This window comes from Sus scrofa, chromosome 13, assembly GCF_054392235.1.
Source record: "Sus scrofa isolate SSC_HxYL_T2T_F1_AM1 chromosome 13, Sscrofa_HxYL_maternal_Yorkshire_Landrace_v2.0, whole genome shotgun sequence".
Classification (NCBI taxonomy): Eukaryota; Metazoa; Chordata; class Mammalia; order Artiodactyla; family Suidae; genus Sus; species Sus scrofa.
In genome coordinates, this window is record NC_139395.1 from 151,817,650 (window position 1) to 151,841,459 (window position 23,810).

The following is a 23,810-nucleotide window of genomic DNA, read 5'->3' on the forward strand; positions in this document are numbered from 1 at the left end:
CACACACACATATATACATATACACACACACACACACACATACACCTTCTCTGGTGCGTAGTTCTGTGGATTCAACAAAGGCACTTAGACATGTAACCATCAGTACAGTCAAGATATGGAACAGTTCGGTCACCCCAAAAGATTTCCTCCTCCAGCCCCTTTTAGTCAACCTCTCCCCCTACCCCCTGGCAACCACGGATCTGTTTTCAGTCCCTACAGCTTTGCCTTTTCCAGAATGCCATATAAATGGAATCATACAGTATGTAGCTTTTTGTTTGTGGCTTCTTTCATTCAGCATAATGTGTTTAAAACTTTTCCATGGTGTTGTGTGTTATCATTAGATTGCTCTGTTTTATAGTTGAGTAGTATTCTGTAAACATTCTGGCACAGATTTTTATGTGAATGTAACTTTTCATTTGATTTCGGCAGATCCTGGGAGTGAGGTTGCTGGTCGTATGGCAAGTGTACGTGTAACTTTATGAGAAATGCTAGACTGTTTTCTTTTTCTTTTTTCTTTTTTAATTTTTTATCTTTTTAGGGCCACAGGTGTGACATATGGAGGTTCCCAGGTCAGGGGTTGAATTGGAGCTGCAGCTGCTGGCCTGTGCCACAGCCACAGCAATACAAGATCCAAACTGAGTCTGACCTACACCACAGCTCATGGCAATGCCAGATCCTTAGCCACTGAGCAAGGCCAGGGATCAAACCTGTGTCCTTATGGATACTGGTCCGGTCCATTACCGCTGAGCCACAATGGGAACTCCTGTTTTCAAAAGTGACTGTACCATTCTTCATTCCTACCAGCAAGGTATGAGAGTTCCAATTGCTAAACACTCTTACAAGTACTAGTGTTGGCAGTTCTTTCTTCTTTTTGTTTTTAAAATTGAATATATATATATGTATATATATATATATATATATATATATTTTTTTTTTTTTTTGGTCCTTTCTAGGGCTGCACCCATGGTATATGGAGGTTCCCAGGCTAGGGGTCGAATCCGAGCTGTAGCCACCCACCTACGCCAGAGCCACAGCTGCATCTGTGACATACACCACAGCCCACAGCAACGCCGGATCCTTAACCTACTGAGCAAGGCCAGGGATCGAACCTGCAATCTCATGGGTCCTAGTCGGATTCATTTCCGCTGAGCCACAACGGGAACTCCTAAAACTGAATTTTATTTTAGTCATTCTAATAGTGTTTAGTAGTATCTCATTGTTTTTCAATTTGCATTTCCCTAATGACTAATGATTTTGAGCAGCTTTCTATGTGCTTATTGGTCATCCTTGTATCTTCTTTGGTGAATTGTCTACTCAAATATTTTTCTCATTTACAAATAATTTCTTCCATTTTGCGGCTTGTCTTTTTATTTTCTTAACAGTGTCTTTGGAAGGCAAATGCTCTTAATTTTGAGAAAGTTTATTGATCACTTTGTCATTTCTTTTATGGAGCATGTTTTGCTGTGATGTATAAGAAATCTTGGCCTAACCCAATGTCTTGTATTTTCTTCTGGAAGTTTAATAGTTTTAGGTTTTGCATTTAAGCCCATGAACTGTTCCAAGTAAATTTTTGTATATTTGGTGAGGTTTGAGTTAATCGTATGGAGAACCAATTGTTCTGGCACCATTTGTTGAAAAGATGATCCTTTTTCCATTTAGTTGCGTTTGTATATTTGTCAAAAATAAAGGTGTAAGAAATGACTTGCAGTTACTTCCATTCTGTGGGCTGTCTTTGCACTTCCTTGATTGTTCCTTTTGAAGCACAAAACTTTTTAATTTTGATGAAGTGCAGTTTATCTTTTATCATTTGTGCTTTTGGTGTAACATCTAAGAAATCATTGCCTAATCCTAGGTCGTGAAGATTTAAAACGCCTGTGTTTTCTTCTAAGAGTTTTATAGCTGTAGCTTTTATATTTAGGTCTCTGATCCATTTGAGTTAATTTTGTATCTGGTATGAGGTACAGGGTCTAACTTTATATTTTTGTGTGTATATAACGAGTTAACCCAGCGACATTTTCTGAAAAGACCATTATTCTTTTCCTATTGAATTGTCTTGTTCCCTTGTCAAACATCCGCAAGCCATAACTGTAAGGATTTGTTTCTGGACTCTCACTTCTATTCCATTGATCTATATTTCTACCCTTAGGCCAGTACTGCAGCAGCTTAATTACTGTGTGGCTTTATAGTAAGTCTGAAATTGAGTAGCACGGGTCTTCCAACTTGGTTCACCTTCTTCAAAAATATGTTGGCTATTCTAGTTGCTTTGCTTTTTCATATACATTTTAGACTCAGCTTGTCAGTTTCTTAAAAAAAAAAACCTGCGTGGGTTTTGATTATGATTGTGTTACAGTCTGTACTTCAGTTTTGGGAGAATTGACATCTGAACAATATTGAGTTTTCCATTTATCGAGGTCTTTTAAAATTTCTTTGATCGTGGAGTTGCTGTTGCGGCCCAGTGGTAATGAACCCAACTGGTATCCATGAGGACATGGGTTTGATCCCAGGCCTCGCTCAGTGGGTTAAGGATCTGGCATTGCCGTGAGTTGTGGTGTAGGTCTCAGATGTGGCTCGGATCCCAAGTTGTTGTGGCCGTGGCATAGGCCGGCAGCTGTAGCTCCGGTTCGACCTCTAGCCTAGAGGGAATTTCTATATGCCGCAAGTGTGGCCCTAAAAAGATTAAAAAATAAAATAAAAAAATTTCTTTGATCAGGGTTTTGTAGTTTTCAGTGAACAGGTTTACAATATTTCATTAGATTTATACATAAATATTTTATAGCTTTGGTGATAAAGTTCACTTCTGATTCTCGTTGCTCTCTTAGAGAAATACAGTTGCTTTTTTGTATATTGACCTTGTATCCTGTGGTCTTATTATCTTTGTATTTATAAACTTGCTTATTAATTCTGGTAGCTGTTTTGTACATTCTTTGGGATATTCTGCATAGAAAATCCTGTCATTTACAAATGTAGACAGTTTTATTTCTTCCTTTTCATCCTATATGCATTTTATTTCTTTCTCTTGTCTTATTGCATGGCTTAGAACCTCCAGTATGATGTTGAATACAAGTAATAAGAGGGGACTATTCTTCTTTGTTCCCAGTCCAGAGGAAAACATTGCATTTTTCACTCTAGGTTTTTATATATACCATTGATCAGATTGAGGAATTTCCCTTCTAATCCTAATTTGTTGAGTTCTTTTAATCTTGCATTGATGTTAAACTTTGTCAATTACTTTTTCAGTAGCTATTGAAATAACCACATGGTTTTCTATTTAGTCTGTTAATACGGTGAATGACACTGATTTTTGGTGTTGAACCAGCCTTCCACTCCTGGGCTAAACCCCACTTGGCCTCTTTGAATTATCATGTTACAGGATTCCGTCTTAGGGTCACTTCTCATATTCTCCTTTCCAGTTCCTTGGGTCTCACTCCTGTTTTTTCTTTTTCTTTTTCTTTTTCTTTTCTTTTCTTTTTTCTTTTACTTTTTTTTTTTTTTGTCTTTTGTCCTTTTAGGGCTGCATCCATGGCATATGGAGGTTCCCAGGGTAGGGGTCTAATCGGAGCTACAGCTGCTGGCCCACGCCACAGCAACATGGGATCTGAGCTGCATCTGCGACCTACACCACAGCTCATGGCAATGCGGGATCCTTAACCCACTGAGCGAGGCCAGGGTTCGAACCCGCAACCTCATGGTTCCTAATCAGATTTGTTTCCGCTGCGCCATGACGGAAACTCCCACTCCTGTTTTTTCATCTGGCACCTTCCTTCCTCCTCTCAAAAGACACCCTCTAATGAGAACCGTCTTCAGAATTCCCTGTCGTCTGCACCTTCATCTCATTCTCCCCTGCTCATTTCATCCTCTCTCCTCGGCCTCAGTGGTCCCCAGGGACATCCAGGAGGCATGTCCTCCAGTCACCATCACTGCATTGGTTCACACCATGGGCCTTGGTCTCTATCTTCCCTGTTCTGAGGGGCTCTTTTTTCCAAGTCAGCTCTGCCTTGCTGGCCCCCGGCCTCATGCAGGTCTTTGTTCTCTTGCACTTTGGGCTTCTGCGGGAGCCTCCCGACCCAATGCTTGACTCCCTGTACCGCCCTCACCGTGATGACTCTTCCTGGAGCTGCGTGCTCATCCTGCCCTTCTTGGGTTCCACGTATTCGTGGCTCCTGGTATAGAAAGACTGTGCCAGGCTTCTCAGCCTGACATTCAGATGCTTCCTTAGTGTGGCTTCCGTCTGCCGTTCCGACTCCATCTTCTCTCTGTGGACGTCCTCAGGATCAGAGAGCCTGCCTGCGTTATTTCTTCAGGGACTTGCAAGCCTGAGTTTCCTGGATCCTCTCTCCTTTCTCAAGTCTGCCAGCCTCACCAAACCTGCCCCTGACCTCAGGGCCAGGGAGCCCAGCCCTGCCCTGGGGGCTTCTCTCATCGCCCTGCAGGAGTCAGTTTCTGCTTCCTGTGGCGGGTTCTCTCTTAGTCTTGACCAGTTATTTCCGTAGCTGGATTGTAAGCTCCTGTAGGGCAGGGGATCTTTGCTTGTGAGAAATTGGCTGGGTTTTCCTCTGTGAAATGTTCCCATAAAATGGCAATGGTAGGCTTCTGGAGTGATGGGGTTGGCGTGGGGGTGTGAGTCATCAGCAGAGTTGGTGGAGCTGGTGATCTGAGTTTGCCCCTTCCCTGGAGGCATCAGGGAGTTATCAAGGAGGTATTTCAGGGGGGTTCACAGTGTCCCTCAGCCAGAAAACTGGAATTTACTCTGCAGCCGAGGAGCGAGCAAGACTGCAGTGGGGAAGGAAAAGTCTCTGTATCTGTGGACTGGGACAGACACAGAATAGGATGTCTCCAGGGAAAGGTGGCACCACATCCAGCATGGAGCCCACGTGGCCTCCACGCCTGAGAGCCTGGGTAGAGGTCAGGACTAGGGTTAGGGCTAGGGGTTAGGGTTAGGGAAAGTCTTCAGGGCTGGGGTAGGGAAAGTCTTCAGGTAGAATGCAGATCAGAGCCAAGGACAGAACTTCTAGGTCTGCAAGCAAAGAGCCCTGGGAAGAGAGAATGGGAGCTGCTGCTGGTCACTGCCAAGCAGGTGAAGTCCCAGAGGAAGGCTGTTTGGGATCCAAATGGACAAGTAGACTGGGGACCAACGCAGGGCTCCCAAGGGCTGGGGGAGCCACAGTGGAAGGTGAAGAGGTCAACCTGGGTCCCCCTTCTGCAGGTGGGACTGAGAACGAAGTGAAAGGGAGTTCCTGTAGTGGCACAGTGGAAATGAATCCGACTGGGAACCATGAGGTTGCGGGCTCGATCCCTGGCCTCACTCAGTGGGTTAAGGATCTGGCGTTGCCATGAGCTGGGGTGTAGGTGGCAGACGCGGCTTGGATCTGGCATTGCTATAGCTCCAATTAGACCCTTAGCCTGGGAACCTCCATATGCTGCGGGTGCAGCCCTAAAACAAAAGGAAAAGAAAAAAAAAAAAAAGAACTAAGTGGAGAGCGTGATTGGGGGTCTAGAAAGCTGAGCGCGGCTTCCATCTTGCGTGGCCTGAAGTGAGGGCAGAACCAGGATCCATTTATCCAGATACCCCAGGAGCTGTACCTGCCAAGAGAAGTTCTGCCTAGATGGCACCTGTGGCGGGATCTGGAGGTGCCATGTCAACCTGCTTTCGTGGGTTGTGTTGTGTTTTCCATAAGCTTTTCAGTAGGCGTTGCTTTCAAAAGAATTCCAGGCTTGTCTCTGTGACCTGAGGGATGGGGGTACTTCTCCATACTAATGTCCCTGTCAGCACAGAGGAGGGCATGGGTAAGGAGCAGGGCGTGATGCTCGCCAGGGGGTGTGGTAGTGGGGCTGTCAGGAGGCCCTGGTGCTGAGGCAGAGAAGGAGATGAGACCCAGATCTCTGCTGGCTGGGGGTCCTTCTCTCAGTCCCTGGAGGACTCTGCACAGTGCTGGGTGTTGGCAGGAATTTGTTTCGTTGGAGCTGATCCTTGGGGAATGGCCAGCTCAGGCCTCTCTCTAGAAGAGCAGTCCTTTGTCCTATATGGCCCCTATCACACTTTCAGGGAAATCCTACCCACCTCAAGGGGCCTTTCTTGCAGTGCCCTTGCTGCCCCCATCACACAGCTCTGTCACACCATCACCAGCCCACCTGACCTCTTAACCCTTGGTACTATGGACAGCAGGATTATTCGGTGACTCAGCATCCTTAGGGCCATTCGCCGTCCCAGGGCAGCCAAGCTTTGGGCTTTGAGGACATCAGAGAGCCTAACTGATTACACTTGGCTACTCAAGGGGTGTGTGGGGGTGCCCTTGGCCTTTGTTTGCTGGCAGCTGGGTGTGTGTTTGCTCCAGTGAGGCCCTGGGCTCTGGGGCCAGGAGGGTTGTGGTTGGGGCTCCAGTACCTGGTGCCTGAGCTCCACGTCCTCGTCTTTCCCTCCGCAGCTCGTCTCCAATGTCCTCATTTTCTCCTGCACCAACATCGTGGGCGTCTGTACCCACTACCCAGCTGAGGTCTCCCAGAGACAAGCCTTCCAGGAGACCCGGGAGTGCATCCAGGCGCGGCTCCACTCGCAGCGGGAGAACCAGCAGCAGGTGAGTGAGGGACCCTGCCTCAGCCCAGCTGCTGCCTTGCCTCCTGCCAGCTGCACTCAGGGCAGCTGTCCAGCCCCGCCGGAGGCCAGGGGCCATGGCCCAGCCGGTGGGGAATATCTTCCCTGGAGGGATCGCAGCATTCCTGGCTCTGTGGGAATATGCTGTCGGGGAGGAAGAGCTCTGGCCTTGCCCTCGCCTGCTGCCTCCTCAGCGTCTCCCTGGGGTGTGCAGGCAAACCAGGCAGCCAGGCCTGGGCAGCAGGAAGCCCGGCACCCCTTCCCAGGGGCTGACAAGAATCCCCTCCTGGGACTAAGGCGCTCCCTGGGGAAGGGGGAGCAGGAGAGGAGATCAAGCTGTCAGCCCCACTGATGCCCTCATTAGGCACTTCCTCTGTGCTGAGTTCTGGGGTTTGATGGGTTCAGGAAAAGGAAGCCGGGTGACTTACCCTAAATCTGACCCTCAGAGGACTCCTGAGTGGGAGGCAGGCCATTCACACAGGCCACCAGCTGGGGGGCTTCCCCCTACAAGCCCTGCCCTGCACCCCACCCCCAACCTCTTGTGCTCCTCTGGCTGAGGATGGGGTTGGGGCTGGGGACTTGGCAGGATTCTCATCCTGTCCTCCTGACCTCCTGTGGGCATCGTGTTGGGGGTTCAGGTCTGGCTGAGTCACCACTGTATCCTATCCTGCATGTGAACCTGATAGAAGCCTAGGAACTAAGACTGTCCAGAGGGCATGGCTCCCGGACAGCAGGCCTGGAGGGAGGCCCCAGGAGGGGAGGGGTGCAGGTCAGCGGGATGCTAGGGCTCCCACTGGACTGGGACTAGTCCTGCCTCTCAGAGATAAGGTTACTCCAAACCAAGGGGCCTCCCTCTCGTCTTCTGTTAGCATCTCCCCAAAACCTGCACCAACATTGGTGGAGCCCTGCTCTGTGCCACAACTGTGTCAAGTCAATGGCAGGTGTAAACATGCAAGGTCTGCCTTTGAGCATGAGGACAGCGAGACAGAAGCCTGGACAGCAGTCAGGTCATCATCTGTGCCCTGCCCAGCACAGCGTGGGCACTGTGGCCACCGCCACAGTCTGAGGGCATCTCTGCCTCGGTCTGGATTCAGCCTAGGGAGTTACAGTGATATGGCTGGTGGCATCCAGATGCTGAGCCAGGGGGAGAGCTCTGCAGGGCCTCTCTAGGCCCTCCCCAGTCACCACCTGTCCCTGCTTCCCTTCCAGGCCTGGACCATGGCTGCTGTGCCAGGCCAGGCCCCCAGCTCATGCCATCCAGTCTGAGGTCAGGCCTTCCCATGTGCTCTCCTGGCCCCATCTGGGCTCCAGGTGCAGCCTCTTCAATGAAATCCATGCCCAGGCGTATCCCTGAGTCTTCCCACTGTCTGTTCTTGAAAAGCTTACCTCACCTCGGAGTTCCCACTGTGGCTCAGCACATTAAGAGCCCAACTAGTATTCATGAGGATGTGGATTCAATCCCTGGCCTCGCTCAGTGGGTTAAAGGATCTGGCATTGCTACAAGCTGCAGTGTAAGTCACTGCTGCCACTTGGATCCTGCATTGCTGTGGCTGTGGCTGTGGTGTAGGCTGGCAGCTGCAGTTCTGATTCAACCCCTAGCCTGGGAACCTCCATATGCTGCAGGCGTGGCCCTAAAAGACAAGAAAGAAAGGAAGGAAGGAAGGAAGGAAGAAAGGAAAGAAGGAAGGAAGGAAGGAAGGAAAGAAGGAAAGAGGAAAAGCTTGCCTCACCTCTGCACCCTGCCCACCCCCAACCCCCCTACCTTGGTCAAAAGCCCCCTCTCTCATCCCTCTTCCAGTCCACAGCATCTCTCCCTGAGATCAGGACATCTCCTTCCTGTCCCGATTTAGGTTTTGTCCCCTTTCACTTCTAGACATTGTCCCTTCTCTAGTAACATTAGCATTCTACTCTCCATCACAGTTTACTGTGCTGGCCCTGGACAGGCTGGACATTCCAGTGAACCCACAGGGATGTGGGGGAGAAATACGTTTGCCATACCATGTTCCAGGCCCAGGCATCAGGGAGGGGAGGCATACTTCTGGGGGACAGGCCCTCCCCACCAGCCAGGGCCCAGAGTCAGGCTCTCCTGCCCTCTACAGAAAGGGATGCTCTTTATCCAGGGCTGCTCCTAGGTGCCACTTGATGAGGGGACTCAACATTGTTCCCTGGCCACCCCTTGCCTGCTCCACCTGGCCCTCAGCCCTGAAACTAATTGTAAATGTAGGAAAGTCTCTCATAAACCTAAACAATTTGTCACACACTTTCTTCCACTCATCCTGTATTTCCACAGAATTGCCCTTTAGCTTGTATTTCTTTTTCTTTTTTTTTTTTTTATCTTTTTTGCTCCCCCCCAACTCCCCAGCATATGGAACTTCTGGGCCATGGATCAGATCCAAGCTGCACATCGGATCTTTAACCCACTGTGCTGGGCCAGTGTCCCGGGGCTCCCAGGACACTGCCGATCCTGTTGCACCACAGTGGGAGCTCCTCAGCTTGTCTTTCTATCACCAGTAGCTGTTTACTGAGAGTTCAGTAAATAGGAGATGGCATTCAATGGCCATGTCCACTGATGCCTGGGGAGACCAGGTTGGCCCACAGAGGGCACCCTCCCTCACTGGTTTACCAGTTTTCCATGTATAAGGCTGTCAGCAGTGGAGCTGAGCAAGTCGCAGCTCCCATCCTCAGGGAGACGCTGGCACCAAACCATTGAAACACCAAGTGATCTCTAAGAAGGCCTGGCTGGCGAGGGGATGCTGGCAGCCAGAGCCAGGACCCTCCTCCAGGCAAGAGGGTGCGCCTGAGGAGGGTTAGCTGCAGTAATGAGGATGGTGAGTCTAGCTGAGGAGCTTGTGGGCAGAGGCAGGAAAACATTACCAGAAGCTTGAGAGGTTCTCGTGGTTCACCGTCTGGAGCAGAGAGCGGACTTCAGTTTGGGGCTGCTGGGTGGGGAGGAGCCAGATCTTGGAACCCCTTGGAGGCCAAAGAGAGGGTGCGCCAGCCCTTGGAAGCTGCAGGAGGGATAGCAGGGCTGACGCCGGGCAGCGAAGCGCTCAGGTGGCTGTTTTGGGAAGACCACTCACTGGCTTGCATGTGGAGGATGAGTCAGAAGCGCCTGACAGAGGAACCAATTTGGAGACTGCCCTGGTCACCCAGTCCTGACCTGAAGGAGCCTAAACCTGCTAGAGGCTGAGAGTGGGATGATGGAGAGGAGAATGGCAGCCAGGCCCAGGTGGGTGGGAGCGGGCCTGGCACAGGGAGGGGGCAGATGGAGTGAGGGAGTTGGGCTGCTGTGGAAAATATGGAGTAAACCCAGTGGGTCCAGAAGAGTCTGGTGGAACCGAGGGAGGATTTACCAGTGCTGGGCAGGCCTGAGGCTGAAGGGAGAGGGATGGGTCTTGGGGGAAAAATTTCCGAAAAGCAAGAGCAGTTTACATGGGTAAGGTCTTGACCTTGGTGACCAGGAGAACAGAGTGGGGACGTGTCATGGGCAAAGGCAGGAAACGTGAGAAGAGCCCTCGGGAGGGTGAGTGTGCTGTGGGCGTGATGGCAGGTGGTGGCGGCAGGACATCTGGCAGGCAGCTGGAGACTCAGGGGCGGTATGGAGGAGACTGGCGAGGTGCTGGCAGAAGCCTTGCTCCAGAGGGCAGGAGTGAGCAGGAAGAGGACAGAGATGGGGCCAGGAGGAGGGAGAGAGACACCAGGCAGATTCAGAAGCAGGTGAAGGGCTGAGGGCCATGGGGGCAGATGGAGGGGGAGGACGGCCCAGCTCCTGGTGCTGAAGGACAGGAGAATGAGGAGGGCTGGAGGCAGCTACAAGGACAGGCCCCAGAGATCGGTCATGATCCAGAACCTCCAGAGCGCCTGGCGTTGGTGGGGCGTGGACTACGGAGGGCGCCGCTTCAGGGGCAGCTGGACCTCTTGGAGCAGGCAGGCCCTGCAGGAGAATGCAGAAAGGGGGCAAAGTCAAGACCCCACCAAGGGCTGACATGACCCTACCCCACTCCACAGGGTGGCCCCGGCTCCTCTCCCTGCTTCCCTCCAACCTCCCTTTCAGCCAGTCTTAATTTCTCAGTTACTCAAAATGGGGCAGCTTTCCCGTCCTCCTGGGCCACCGTGCCCTACCTAGAAAGGGAGCTGCCTGCTCCACGGGTCATCGTCTGGTCCCTGGGAAGCCTTCTGTGACCACCCCACTTCTCCCCAGCCTCGGTCAGGTCCCCCTGCTCAGTGCCCCCTGGTACCTGTACCCACAGGAGACGGGATTTTTGAAGGAGGGACCATGCCTGAATCCTTCACACTTCTAGCTCCTGGCAGTCAACATGATGCCTGCCGCACAGGAGGTGCTCGGTGAACAGCTCATGACTGAATCCGTCTCCTCTAAGGGTCCCTACAACTCCATCCCTATTTACAGATGAGGAAGCTGAGGCTCAGAAAAGTCCAGTCATTGGCCCAAGGTCTCAGATGACACCCAGGATTCTCACCTAAGATGCTCGGTGCTACAGACAGATTCACCAGGAGTGCTTTTTCCCATGTTCACTGAAGACACGGGAGGTGTCCCAGGGAGATGGGGGTGGGGGTGGGTCAGGCAGCCCTGAGACACGACCCTACCCCCCAACACATGCAAGGAGAGCCTGAGAGGTTTTCCAGGCCCCTGTGGGTGGGGGCACAAGTAGGGGGAGTGAAGCCTGGCGAGGAGAGGGGACTGCCAGCAAGGGGAGGAGCTGTGACAAAAGCATCTGTTTCCCTCCCCAGGAGCGGCTCCTGCTGTCTGTCCTTCCCCGCCACGTTGCCATGGAGATGAAAGCAGACATCAACGCCAAGCAGGAGGATATGATGTTCCATAAGATTTACATCCAGAAACATGACAATGTGAGGTAGGGGTGACATTGGGGTGGGGGCGAGGGCAGGGTGGGAACACTGAATCCCAAAGGAGATGACACCCCCCCCTTAAGAACAGGGTGGTCTGGTGGCTTTGGGACGTGTGTTGTCTAGGGTGCCCCAGCCCTGCCCCTCTAGGTCTTTTAAATGAATTATTATAGCAGAGAAGGAGGTGAGGCCGCAGAAGGAAGGAGGAGAAAGGAGAAAGCTGTTGGGGAAACTTCTAGCCTAAAAAGGGAGGTGGAAATCATAGACGTGGTACCCAAATGTCACCATCATTGTCTCAATCTTCCCCACCATCCAGCAGCTTCCATGTGGTCTAAGCCAGTGTGTGCCAGGCACTGTACCAGACTTGATTCACCTTATTGCTAATCCTTTCAGGAAGCTGACAACCCTACAGGGTGGGAGCCCTTAACAGCATCCTTTGTTTAGGGACTGGGTTCAGAACGGTGAAGACCCCTGCCCAAGGTCACTCAGCCAGGGGTGGTAAAGCGGGGTGCACCCAGATCGGCCACCCCGAAGCCCATGCTCCTTTGACTGCCTGTTTGCTGCTTCCCTATAAACAGAAGTGCTGACAGCAGGGACATGTAAACAGATGTAGATTAATAGAGTGCAAAATCTGCTTCTGTGTTCCGTGGGGACACCAACGATACAGTGGCCTTTATCCAGCATGGCTTCCTGGAGAGCCTGATAATCCTCCCATATGCCCAGAAAAGGAGCCGCTTGTTTGCCTTTGAGAGAGTTCCTTTCTCTCTGGGCGAGTTTCCCTAAGACCCAGGAGTCCTCTAAGGTTGGTGTGAAGAGACGCTCTTGAAGGTTTACACTGAATTTTCAATAAAGGGGTTAAACAGAATAATGTAAATTCTTGTGCCTGGACGCACTCACACAAAGACGTACACACACCCCCTCATACGTACATTCAAGATGAGGCTGATGGCAGCAGGGCTGGGCAGGGCACTGGGCTGGCATGTGGAACCGGCAGAGCCGCCCAGTTCCTAGTGTGTCCTGGAATCTGAGACTGTCGATTCGCCTGCATCCCCCATCCCTTCCCCAGAGCAGGCTTTAAGCCTTTGGGAGAGAAAAGTATCTGTACAACATATTTGTCCCCAGTTTTCAGGGTATCTTCCCCCTATCAACCCCCGACACCCCCAAAGCCCACCATCACTCCACCGTCAGGCAGGGACAGCGCGGCCAGTGTGGACTCTCAGGGGAAAAGATGCCCTGGCCGGGGCTCCGTGCCTGGCAGGTGTCCTAAGGGGCTGCGGGCTCGGCAGAGCCGAGCTCAAGGGGGAGGTGGGGTGGGGGCCTCAGTAGGTGCGAACTTCCCTGCTGGTCTCCTCCAGCCGCCTCTGTCCTCACACTGGTGAACAATAGCTAATGCTTGTCCAGAGCTCTGGTTAATCCAAGCACTGTTCCAAGCGCATTCGCCTAGTCACTTAATCCCCACAGCAAATATAAGAGTCTGGTACTATTATAATCCCCATTTAACAGGTGAGGGAGGGAGTTACCGTTGTGGCACGGTGGTTAGCGAATCTGACTAGGAGCCATGAGGTTGGGGGTTTGATCCCTAGCCTTGCTCAGTGGGTTAAGGATTCAGCGTTGCTGTGAGCTGTGGTGTAGGCCGGCAGCAACAGCTCTCATTAGACCCCTAGCCTGGGAACCTCCATATGCTGTGGAAGTGGCCCTAGAAAAGACAAAAACAAAAAACAAACAAAAAAAACAGATGAGGGAATAGGGCACAGAGATTAACTGGTCCCAGATGCATTACTGGTTAAGTGAGGGAATTGCCCCCAGAAGGCTTTTTGATTTCGGAGTTTGTACTTGGCCCAACTGCTAGACAGATGTTTTTGTTTTGTTTTGTTTTGTTTTGTTTTGTTTTTTGGTGCCCAGCAGGTTTGTAGGGTAATTCTGTGGGAAGCAGGCTTGAGGAGCCCTCGAGAAACGGAGGCTTCAAAGAAGAGGTTTGGGGGTTGGCTTCCTATCTGTATGTGTGACTCAAGAGCCACAGGGGCCTTTCCTGTCTGATGGCTACCCCTCAAATCTGGGGCTCCCTATCTTGGGACCTGTAAAAAAACAGCCTTCTGTATCAGAACAAATCCCAGAGGTCCAAGGTTCAGGTGGGAAGAAGTGACCCACCATGTGGTCCCCACACAAATGAGCCCCTGAGCTCCATCCTTCTGGAACTTTCTCCCTTGGTCCTGTCTTCCCCACCTCACTGGCTCCAGCACTGCTCTGTTTCGGGCAGAGAAGGGATAAGATGTACTTGCTTCGATCGTCCTTAGCACAGCAGAGCTTTCCGAAGATTTACTAAACTATAAAGTGGAACACAATGGAAATCCAGAAAATTCACTGCTTAGAAACAGTCCGGTGTGCAGGGTGCGGATTCTCAGCCTGGCTTGACAGGCACCCCCAGCTCATCCAGCCACCCCTGCATCAATGCCCATGGTGGGCATCGTCTTACTTCCCATCCCTCTTTTGCTGGCTCTTGGGCCAGCCCTGCAGCAAAGAGGTTGGGCCAGAGGAGCTGACTCAGGTCTCTTCCATAGAGACTACCCCACGGGGTGGCCCACCCTCTGGGGGGGCCACCACCTCACCCCTCCTCTCTCACAGAGGCTGTGATTTTGGGTCAAGAAACGAACAGGACCCTCATTACAGAGTGCCTGGAGGATCCGCATGGCAAGCATCAGACCCCAGCCACAGCGGGGGCATTTCTGTTCCCGAATGTGCTCAGGATCAATGACAGCAATCAGCAAGATGAAAGGAGAGACGAACTAAGATGCCATCATTTTCATCGGGACAGACATAATTCTGACTCTGAAATTGCCAGGACTAGGGCTGGCTGGTACACATCAGATCCTAGCCGCAAGCAATCATATGCAAATTTCCGGCTGGGGCCCCTTTCCCTGTTTCATCAGCCACTGCTCTTGATGGAAACACATCCCTCGCCCTCGTCTCCTGTTTGGGGCTGAACCTTTGGCCTCAGGTGGGGATTGAGTCCTGGCTGAAGGGATGACATCACAGCATAGACATGCACTTTGGGGCTTGGCTCAAGGTTCAGTGATTAGCCCTGGGGACCCTAGGTTAGGCAGCCCTTGCTGTTATCCCAGCTCTGCCGTGTGACCAGGGCGAGGTACAGGCTTTGAGCCACTCGGAACCCTCATCTGCATGTTAAGACAGAAAGATCACCTGCTTAGCAGGGTTGTTAACGAGTAAGTGAAATAATGTGAGGCAAGCGCTTAGCACCATATCTGGCACAGAACAAGTGTTTGGTAATTGGGAGCAGCTATTATTGTTGTTACTGTTATTATTATGATTATTATCACACTCCCATCAACAGAGAAAGGCCTGGGGATGCTGGAGCTGGAGTGCAAGGGTGATGAGTCACATTTGTCAATTCTCTGGGGAGCTGTAATATTTAGAGAGGGTGATGACATGCTATTCTCTAACCCCACCGAGAGCAAGGCCACAGGAAAAATAAATCAGCTCTGCAGTGTGACCGCTTGGGCCTGGATCTAAGAAGAGGGAGAGACGAGTAGGTGGTAGCAGAGGCTAGAAGGAAGAGAAGAGGAAGAGACTAGAAGAGACCCAGGAGCAGGCCTGGGCAGGAAAGGTGACAGTCAGGCGCCCATCACTCTCTGTGACCTTGTTCCCCCGCCCCCCTGCCCCCAGCCCCAGCCCCAAGCAGAATCATTGCACAGCATACAATTCCCAGGATTCTCAGGAGCCTGTCAGGTGCTCTGGTGCTGAGCCACCACTGGCCGTGGGTTGAGGCAGGCCAGAGGCCAAGCAAGACTTGAGACCGGCATGGACCTCCCCTCAGATGCCTCTCCAGTCTGAGATGTGGTAACAGTTGGAGTTGTTTCAGCCTTGCTGGCTGGACAGGTCAGTTGGGGCCAGGGCTCCTGCTGGATTCAGACCTGAGGCTGGGGAGCCCTCCGGCCTACCTCTCCTCCCCCTAGACACAGTGCCAGGGTCAGAGCAGGGCCGTGCTGTCCCCACTCCTGGGACAAGGGACTCCAGGATGTGCTCCAGGTTGGGGGCTTCTGGTGCTCTGCCTTGGGAGGAGGGACATGGGGGTTGGTGCCACCCGGGGAAGGCACCACATCAGGGAGACAGAGTAAAGGTACTGATGCAGCCAAAATCCGGGTACTGCCAGCTCACCCTTGCCAAGCAGTCACCCTTGTGGAGGAAAACGAATGTCTGTGTTGAGCAGGTCCCAGGCTAGGGGCTGAATCACAGCTATAGCTGCCGGCCTACACCGTAGCCATAGCAATGCAGGATCCAAGCCACGTCTGTGACCTACACCATAGCTCACGGCAACGCCAGATCCTTAACCCACTGAGTGAAGCCAAGCATTGAACCCGCAACCTCATGGTTCCTAGTCAGATTTATTTCCTCTGCACCACCATGAGAACTCCCATTCAGTAAAGATTTAACTTCTGCCTGCATCACCAGGAACCACTACTTAGCTAGAGGCAGAGACCATGGTGGGAATTGAGGGGGACACTGTCCTGTCACTGGGAAGCTCGCCTTCAGTGTGGGAAGACATACACTAACAAAGGATTCATCATTAGTAAAGTGGGGATGTGTCACACAGGGAGCAGGGCTAGGGACCTGTCGACATGGACTGTGCGTTCTAGCGGGGTATGGTGCTAAACGGCGCACTGCTCAGTCACTGATGAGCAGAGCCTGTAAGAGGAACTCTGGGGCTTCTTGCAGGGGTGCTGGGAGGGTAGGGGAGGTACAGGGTGCAGTGTGTAGCCCCTGGCCTAGGAGATGGCTGCAGACTGTTCACCCTGCTGAGGCAGAGCCTGCTCCTGGGCAGGCTACCAGATGAGAGTCAAGGTCAGGGAACCCCATACCCAAAGGCTTCAGGGGGCAGGGAACACCCCACCAGACCTGAGCAGGTACTCAAGGGTTCCCTGCTTCCACCAGGGTCCCTACTAAAGGAGGATGGCCCACACCTGATCGGTCCACACACCGGAGCCCTGAGGTTTTACAGGTTGTAGGGGGTGCGATGGATCTTTCCAGAGACTCTGCTATCTGTGGGAGTGGAGAGAAGGCCCCCTCCTCCAGGAGGTGCCAGTCGTCTGCTAAAGAAACCCCTTCCTCACAGGGCTTCATCTATTTGGATGCTGGGGGGAGTTCAGGATGATGTGCTGTGCTTGCCAGGGGGTGGGGGTCTTGGTACATTGGCCGGAATGAGAGCCTCATTCTCAGAGACCCAGGAGCCTTGGAGGGGCTGGAGCTGGGGGTCTGGCAGAGGGGCTATTGACCCAGGAGTGGAAATGAGGTAACACTCCCCCCTCCCTGCACAGGACAGGTGCAGCTGGGTCTGGGGAGGGCTGTGCTGCCCCCCGCCCTCCTCCCTCCCTTCCCATCTCTCCCCAGCACCCCCCCCCCTTTAAGGTTATCATCTCCTCTCCCGTCTCCTTCAAGGACTTGGCTGTGTCCCCAGGTCACTCTGGCGTCTGGCTCAGCCACGGCGTGGTTCTGAATTATAATGACCACGCGACAGTGTCCGCGATGCTCAGATACCCGTGGGTGGATTGTGCACTCTGTGGGCAGAGAGGGAAATGTCTCGCTCCCCACATCCCCAGCCATCGGACGACCGAGAGGTGTGGTCCACAAACACACAGCATTCCCGTCTCGAACCTGAGATTAAGAAAAGTGTTCTTGGGAGTTCCTGTCATGGCTCAGTGGTTAACAAAACCGACTAGTATCCATGAGGATGTGGGTTCGATCCCTGGCCTCGGTTAGTGGGTTAAGGATCTGGCGTTGCTGTGAGCTGTGGTGTAGGTCACAGACACAGTTCAGATCCCGCGTCGCTGTGGCTGTGGTGTAGACCAGCAGCTGTAGCTCCAATTTGACCCCTAGCCTGGGAACCTCCATATGCTGCAGGTGTGGCCCTAAAAAGACAAAAGACAAAAAAAAAGAAGTAGTATTCTTTTCTTGCCATATATCACATCAATTATAGATATAAAGGGCTTTTGTATTATCATCTCATTCATTCCACAAATTTATTGAGCGCTGCTAGGTGCCAGGCATGACTCAGAGTAGATGGAAAAGACACTGTGCTCACCTTTTAGGGAATATCCGGCCCTCGCCAGTGAGCTCGGGCTGAGCCCCGCGCTGTGGGAACAGCAGCCTCACAACCCCTCTGGTAGAGCTACTGGGGTTGGGTCTTTTAATTAATCAATTGTTTTAATTGTGGTTAAGATACATAGTACAAAATTTATCGTTTTAACCAATTTAAGTGTACCGTTCAGTGGCATTAAGGACCTTCACATTGTCGTACAACCGTCACCCCCGTCCATCTCCAGAAGTTTTTTAATCTTGCAAAACCCAAAATCTGTACTCACTGAATCCTAACGCCCCCAACCCTCCTCTGGCTCCCATCAACCACCATTCCACGCTCTATGAATTTGGCTCTTCCCAGGGTCCTCATACGAATGGAATCCTACCGTGGATGTCCCTTCGTGTCTGGCTTACTTCACTTAATGAAGTGTGCGGACACACCCACTGCGTTCAGCGTCCTCCCCTTGGCCTTCCTCTTTGTTTCTTCCAGCCTCTGCTGTTGGATGGTCCCCCAGCTGCTCTTGTTGCGATGCCCCACCTTAACCATTTTCCACCTCCCCTTGGAAAACGCCCAGGTCCGGTGCCCACTTTCAGCCAGGTGTTGATAAGACCACACCTGACTGCACTGCTCACCTAGTGCCTGTGAGAGGCCCATCCCCGCTCCTTTGTCTGACAAGGGGCATGGACCTAGGTGGCTCTCTGGGTTGTAGGGCTTGGAGCAAATGGAGAGATGCTGAGGGGGCAGCCCTCTCAGTCCAGAAGAGACCCCTGGCCTGTGGCTGGGCCTCCAGGGTGCTTCCTGCCCTGATTCCCAGAACCTTCAGTTCCCACTGGGCCCACCATCCCTAGAGTTGGGCTGAGACCTTGCCATGCTTCCTTCCCGGCCCCCACACCATGACCTCTGTCCTCGGGCTCCTACCCCTCCTGGGCAAACAGAGGGCTTGCCTCTTGGCATTTCTCAAGTTCCCTCTTTGTGCCAGATGGGGGGCGGGGGGGGGGCGATGCAGGAGCTCAGAGGAGCAGGTCCTCATGCTGCCCCCTGCCCAGCCCCCTAGCTTTTAGCTGTTCAAAGATGCTGCAGGATGTGGCTTCTGTGCAGGAATAGGATCAGATGTGGCAACTCTATCTGGTCCTGGGGCCTGTTGGCAGTGAGAGGGGGAAACAGTGAAGAAACTCTCTTAACCAAAAATGCACCTGGCGAGGCTGCGCTGAGGCTGTGACAGAGAGCTGAAGGGCCTGTTGTGGTAACTGGGGTGCAGAGCCTGCCTGCTCTTGCCTCTGGAGTAGAATGCAGGCGACCGTGAGTGATGGATGGCAGGCAATTAGGGAGGAGTGTGCAGCCAGAGCGGGCCTGCCCAGCTTCTGTGCGCCCACCAGGAGGGCCTGATCGCGTTGCCAAGACGAGCTCTCAAGTGGGAGCTAATCGATGAATTAGTACCTTTCTGCATGTCTGGGCCCTGTGCTGGTGTAAAATGGCCTTTGGAATTGCCAAGGAGCAGATCAGGAAATCTTGGCCAGCAGAACAGACAGCTTGCCGTTGGGTAGACCTCGTAAAACAGAGGAGCCTCCAGAAGTGACAGCCACTCTGCAGCATCCTCCCCCGAGGCGGCCCAGGAGTGTGACTTCACCTCTGCCAGGAGGTGGGGGGACGAGGAGGTGGCAGGGTTTCCATCAGCGTGGAGGCGAGGCTGCAGGGTTCAGACTTGGGACCTGTCCAAGCTTCTGTGCAAGTTGGAGCCTTGCTTTGCGCCATCTCCTCCCTGGCTGCTGGTCACCGTCACACCACCTGAACAAAGGGAGCCAGCAACCTGCCCATCCAGGATTCCTTGGCACCCGCAAAAGAACTGCTCGAGAAAAGTAGATCCCTGCAGACTGGAGGGGGCCAGGCTTTCTAAAGCACCCAGCCCCTTGCACACAGGTATTGTTTCCCCTGTCCCCTGGCACAGACCGCAAGCTGCCTGGCCACCGTTCTGCTGTTAGTTCTGTGAACACTGCTGGGTATCTGCTGGGTGCCAGGCCCCGGGCCCTCTAGGCTCCTAAAATGACATGCCTGGGACCCCAAGAGGCCCAGTGGGTAGAAGGAAGAGCTATGGACTTATGGGTCCGGCTTCTTCCTTGCTTTACTATGAATAGTCTCTTCTATTCAGCAAATATATATTAGACCCTGTGTGGATTGAATTGTGTCCTCCTCAAAGATATGTTGAAGTCCTAACCCCTGGCACCTGTGTATGTGACCTTGTTTGGACATAGAGTCTTTGCAGATGACACAGGTTAAGATGAGGTCATGCTGGAGAGGGTGGGCCCCGATCCAATGTAAGTGGTGCCCTTATAAGAAGAGAAGAATGCCCTGCGAAGATGCACATATGCATGGAGGACACCTTACGAGGACACAGGCAGAGGTTGGAGTGACACAGCTGCAAGCCAAGAAGCACAAGGATTGACAGCCACCACTGGAAGCTGGAAAGGGCCAGGAAGGATTCTACCCAGAGACACACAGGGAGCAGGGCCCTGCCGACACCTTAACTTCAGACTTCAAGCCTCCAAAACTGGGTCAGAATAAATATCTGGGGTTTTTTGTTTGTTTGCTTGCTTTTTAGGGCCGCACCCTAATTTCTGCACGTATGGAAATTCCCAGGCTAGGGGTTGAATCGGAGCTGCAGCTGCCAGCCTACACCACAGTCATAGCAACACCAGATCCAAGCTGCATGTGGCACCTACACCGCATCTCACGGCAACACCAGATCCTTAACCCACTGAGTGAGGCCAGGGATGGAATCCACACCCTCATGAATACTAGTCGGGTGTGTAACTTGCTGAGCCACAATGAGAACTCCCAAATTTCTTTTTTTTAAGCCACCCAGTTTGTGGTGCTTTCATATAGCAGCCTTAGGACACTAACACAGGTACCTACTATGTGCTAGATATTATCCTAGGGGTGTGCATGTGCGTGTGTGCGCACGCGTATGTGTGTGTGTCTGTGTGTGTGTGTGTGTGTGGAGGGGGATGGAGAGAGCAGAGAGCCAGGTGGATATGACCTGTCCTCGTTCATTCAGTCATTCCATTGAAGATTTTATTGAGCAATTACTCTGTGTGCCAGACATTGTACTGGAGGCTGGGATGTAGTGTTGAATGAAGTAGATCAAAATCCCTCCTGGGATGTAGGGAAAATACAGACAGAAGCATAATGATAAATAACAACTACAGTAATAAATTATATATTGAATGGTGGAAAGTTCAATGGAGAAAATTTAGTAGGGAAGGGAGATAGACATATGAGAGGGATTGCAAATTTTTTTTTTTTTTTGTCTTTTTGCCTTTTCTAGGGCTGCACCCCCGGCATATGGAGGTTCCCAGGCTAGGGGTCGAATCGGAGCTGTAGCTGCCAGCCTATGCCAGAGACACAGCAACTCGGGATCCGAGCCATGTCTGTGACCTGCACCACAGCTCACGGCAACACCGGATCTTTAACCCACTAAGCAAGGCCAGGGATCGAACCCACAACCTCATGGTTCCTAGTCAGATTCGTTAACCCCTGAGCCACGACGGGAACTCCGAGAGGGGTTGCAGTTTAAATAAGGTGGTGAAAGCCTTGAGAAGGTGACCTTTAAACTAGCACAGTGGTTCTCAACCCTGGCTACATATAGAATCACCCAGGAAGATTAAAATAAAACAAAGCAGAACAAAAACAATCCATGGCAGAGCCCCACCTCCGGCCAACCAAGTCAAATGCCTGGGGATGGGACTTCGGGACCTCTCCATATAAAACTGTCAGGTCTGAGAGCCGCTGGTCTAGCGAGGTGAGAGCTGCAGTGAATAGTGCCATGCCGTGTAAGGCCCAAGGAGGCCCCCGAGGAGAAGGGGGGTGGCCGCAGCCCTGCAACATCCCTCCTGGCCTGGCAGGGCTGCAGGTAAGCTCACGCACCTGCAGGGCTCAGTGAAAGGAGGCCTCCTGAGCCCTGGTCCACACACTCTGCCTTGTGCTTTAAGGGCGGCCCATTCTTCTTTCTCTCCTCCCTTCTCCTCTTGGCGCCTGGGTCACCCTGCCCATCGCAATCCTGCCTCTGCCAGGTTTGGGGGATTTTTTTCCCTTCCCACTTTGAGGTCTCATCAGCCCCTCCAAGGCTTCTGCTGTGGAACCACTGGGCCGGGTGTCTGCTGGCTTTGCCTTTGAAATACTGACTCTTGCTCTGAAGGTGTTTCTTGACTGAGTAGCTGATTTTGACTTCGGCTTCTCTCAGCTTTGATTTCTTGAGCATTAAAGAAGAATTTCCAGAACAACTGTGGAACCATGCTTTTACACAGACTGGGAGAGACCATTTCCTTCTTCCTGGGTGGGTGGAGTGGCGGCCTGGGGGACTGGCAGCCAGGGAGGTGGCAGGGGGTCCATGGTGGGGGGGTCTGCCCTTCCTTAGGGAGCAGGGCTCAGCATCTGGAGCATGGCCGTGTCCCCGCACACACCCTCTCTCTCGCCCACCGGCAGCGGCGTGGATGTCCACAGACTCCCCCAGGCAGGGTGCCCAGCCTATGTGCCCACACTAGGCATCAAAGCCTGATGGAAGAGTTCCTGTCATGACTCAGAGGAAACAATCCAACTGGGAACCATGAGGTTGTGGGTTCGATCCCTGGCCTTGCTCAGTGGGTTAAGGATCCAGCTTTGCTAAGACCTGTGGTGTAGGTTGCAGACGCAGCTCGATCTGGCATTGCTGTGGCTGTGGTGTAGGCCAGCAGCCATAGCTCCTGTTCAACCCCTGGCCTGGGAACCTCCATGTGCTCTGGGTGAGGCCCTAAAAAGACGAGGAAAAAAAAGCCTGCAGGAGACACTGGCTCCCTTTCATCTCTGAGCCCCTGGCCCACGGGCCCCTCTGGAGCAACTTGTCTAATTTCTGAGCCCTGCGGGCTGATGGGTAGTCTCCCTCCCTCTGTTCCTCCTCCTCCCGTTTTCTTCTTTCCCCTCAATTGTCTCCTCTTTCACCAGCTCCCCACATTTCTCCTGCTCTCTTTGGCTTTCCTGCTGCGCTCGTCTTCGCGGATCTGGGCTGGCATCAGAGTGGCTAGAGGAGCCGGGAAGCTGGGAAACAGCACTGGGCTGGGGGCCTGGGGGTTGCCTTATTGTGCTTTTCCTGGGAGGTGACACAGCCTAGCCTGAGCCCCAGGGTGTGCTCCCTGGTGGCCCAGCCTGGCTGCCCGGTGTCTTCCCTCTTGAGGGAGTCCTGTACTTGCCTACCTACTGCAGCCCCCATGTGCCGCCTTCACCTCCCTCTGCCCCGTAGACAGTGCCAGTCCAGTGAATTGTGCTTTATTCATTTTAGATGTGTCTGCGGAGCTGACAGACAGCATGATATGTATTGGCACAACTCTTGAACTGTGTGGCCTCGGGCAGGTGACTTGACCTTTCTGGGCCTCAGTTTTTCTTAGCTCTGTAAAGAGGATTCCAACCTTATAGGTTGGTTGCGAGGCTTAAATAAGTTAATCCATGTAAAGGGCTTAGAACAGTGTCCAACTGTTTTAAAATGTGTTATTATCCAGGTATGGTGAGGCCAACAGATCAAGAGTGGCTGGCATTGGCAAGAGAGCTTGTTACTCAGAGTTCCCGAGAGGAGAGGGCACACCATGCCTTTGGCGGTGGTGGGCACATGGAGAAGCATCAGGGTTTGTCAGGAGGCAGAGGGAGGAGAAGGGTGGGAGAGAGCCTATACCGTGGCTTCTGCGGGAAGAAGCAGGAAAGGGAGGGTAAGCAGGCCTGGCATTGGCTTGTTTGACTAACGTCAGCGGGCTCTGGGGCATAGGACTGTCCCGTGTTACCTGGCACCTGTCCCTGGGGTGATCAGGGCAGGGGCGTGGTGCTGGGGGGGTGAGGGCCTGGCTAGGCTGCGAGGTGAACTCTAAGGTGAGTGCATGACTCTTTAGGAACCAGCTGGCCTGGGAGGGGCGGGCTCCCCAGGTGAGCAAGGGCCCAGATGTCATACATCAGGCATCAGAATGAAAAGACATACTTAATGCACCAATGCACTTTGTCCAAATAAAATGACAAGGTACAGCTTCAGTCCTACATTCTAATTTCAAGTGAGACTGTTGGTCCAAGCTCCGGGAGCTCTGGGGAAGGAAGAGGCCCCAGCTGCCATCCACATCCCTGCCCCCGCCCCAGGCTCAGCCTCCCCTCTGTGGGACGGGTCACCCAGCCCTCTTTCAGGGCCCCCAGCCCTGCGCCTGGCCACCAGGAGCATCTGTGTTCACAAGAGTTACTACATTTTTGTGTTCATTTGAAGAG

The 23,810-nt window shown here is 52.6% G+C and overlaps 1 protein-coding gene across 2 annotated transcripts in view; it reads left to right on the forward strand.

The window, feature by feature from the left end:
• The window catches only part of ADCY5 (adenylate cyclase 5), a 162,547-nt gene that overhangs the window by 86,202 nt on the left and 52,535 nt on the right, over nucleotides 1-23,810 (forward strand). For both annotated transcript variants that reach the window (XM_021070242.2, XM_021070243.2), the window contains exons 2-3: nucleotides 6,423-6,572; nucleotides 11,339-11,460. In XM_021070242.2, the coding sequence (XP_020925901.1) occupies nucleotides 6,423-6,572; nucleotides 11,339-11,460 (272 nt within the window). The remainder of the gene's footprint in view (nucleotides 1-6,422; nucleotides 6,573-11,338; nucleotides 11,461-23,810) is intronic.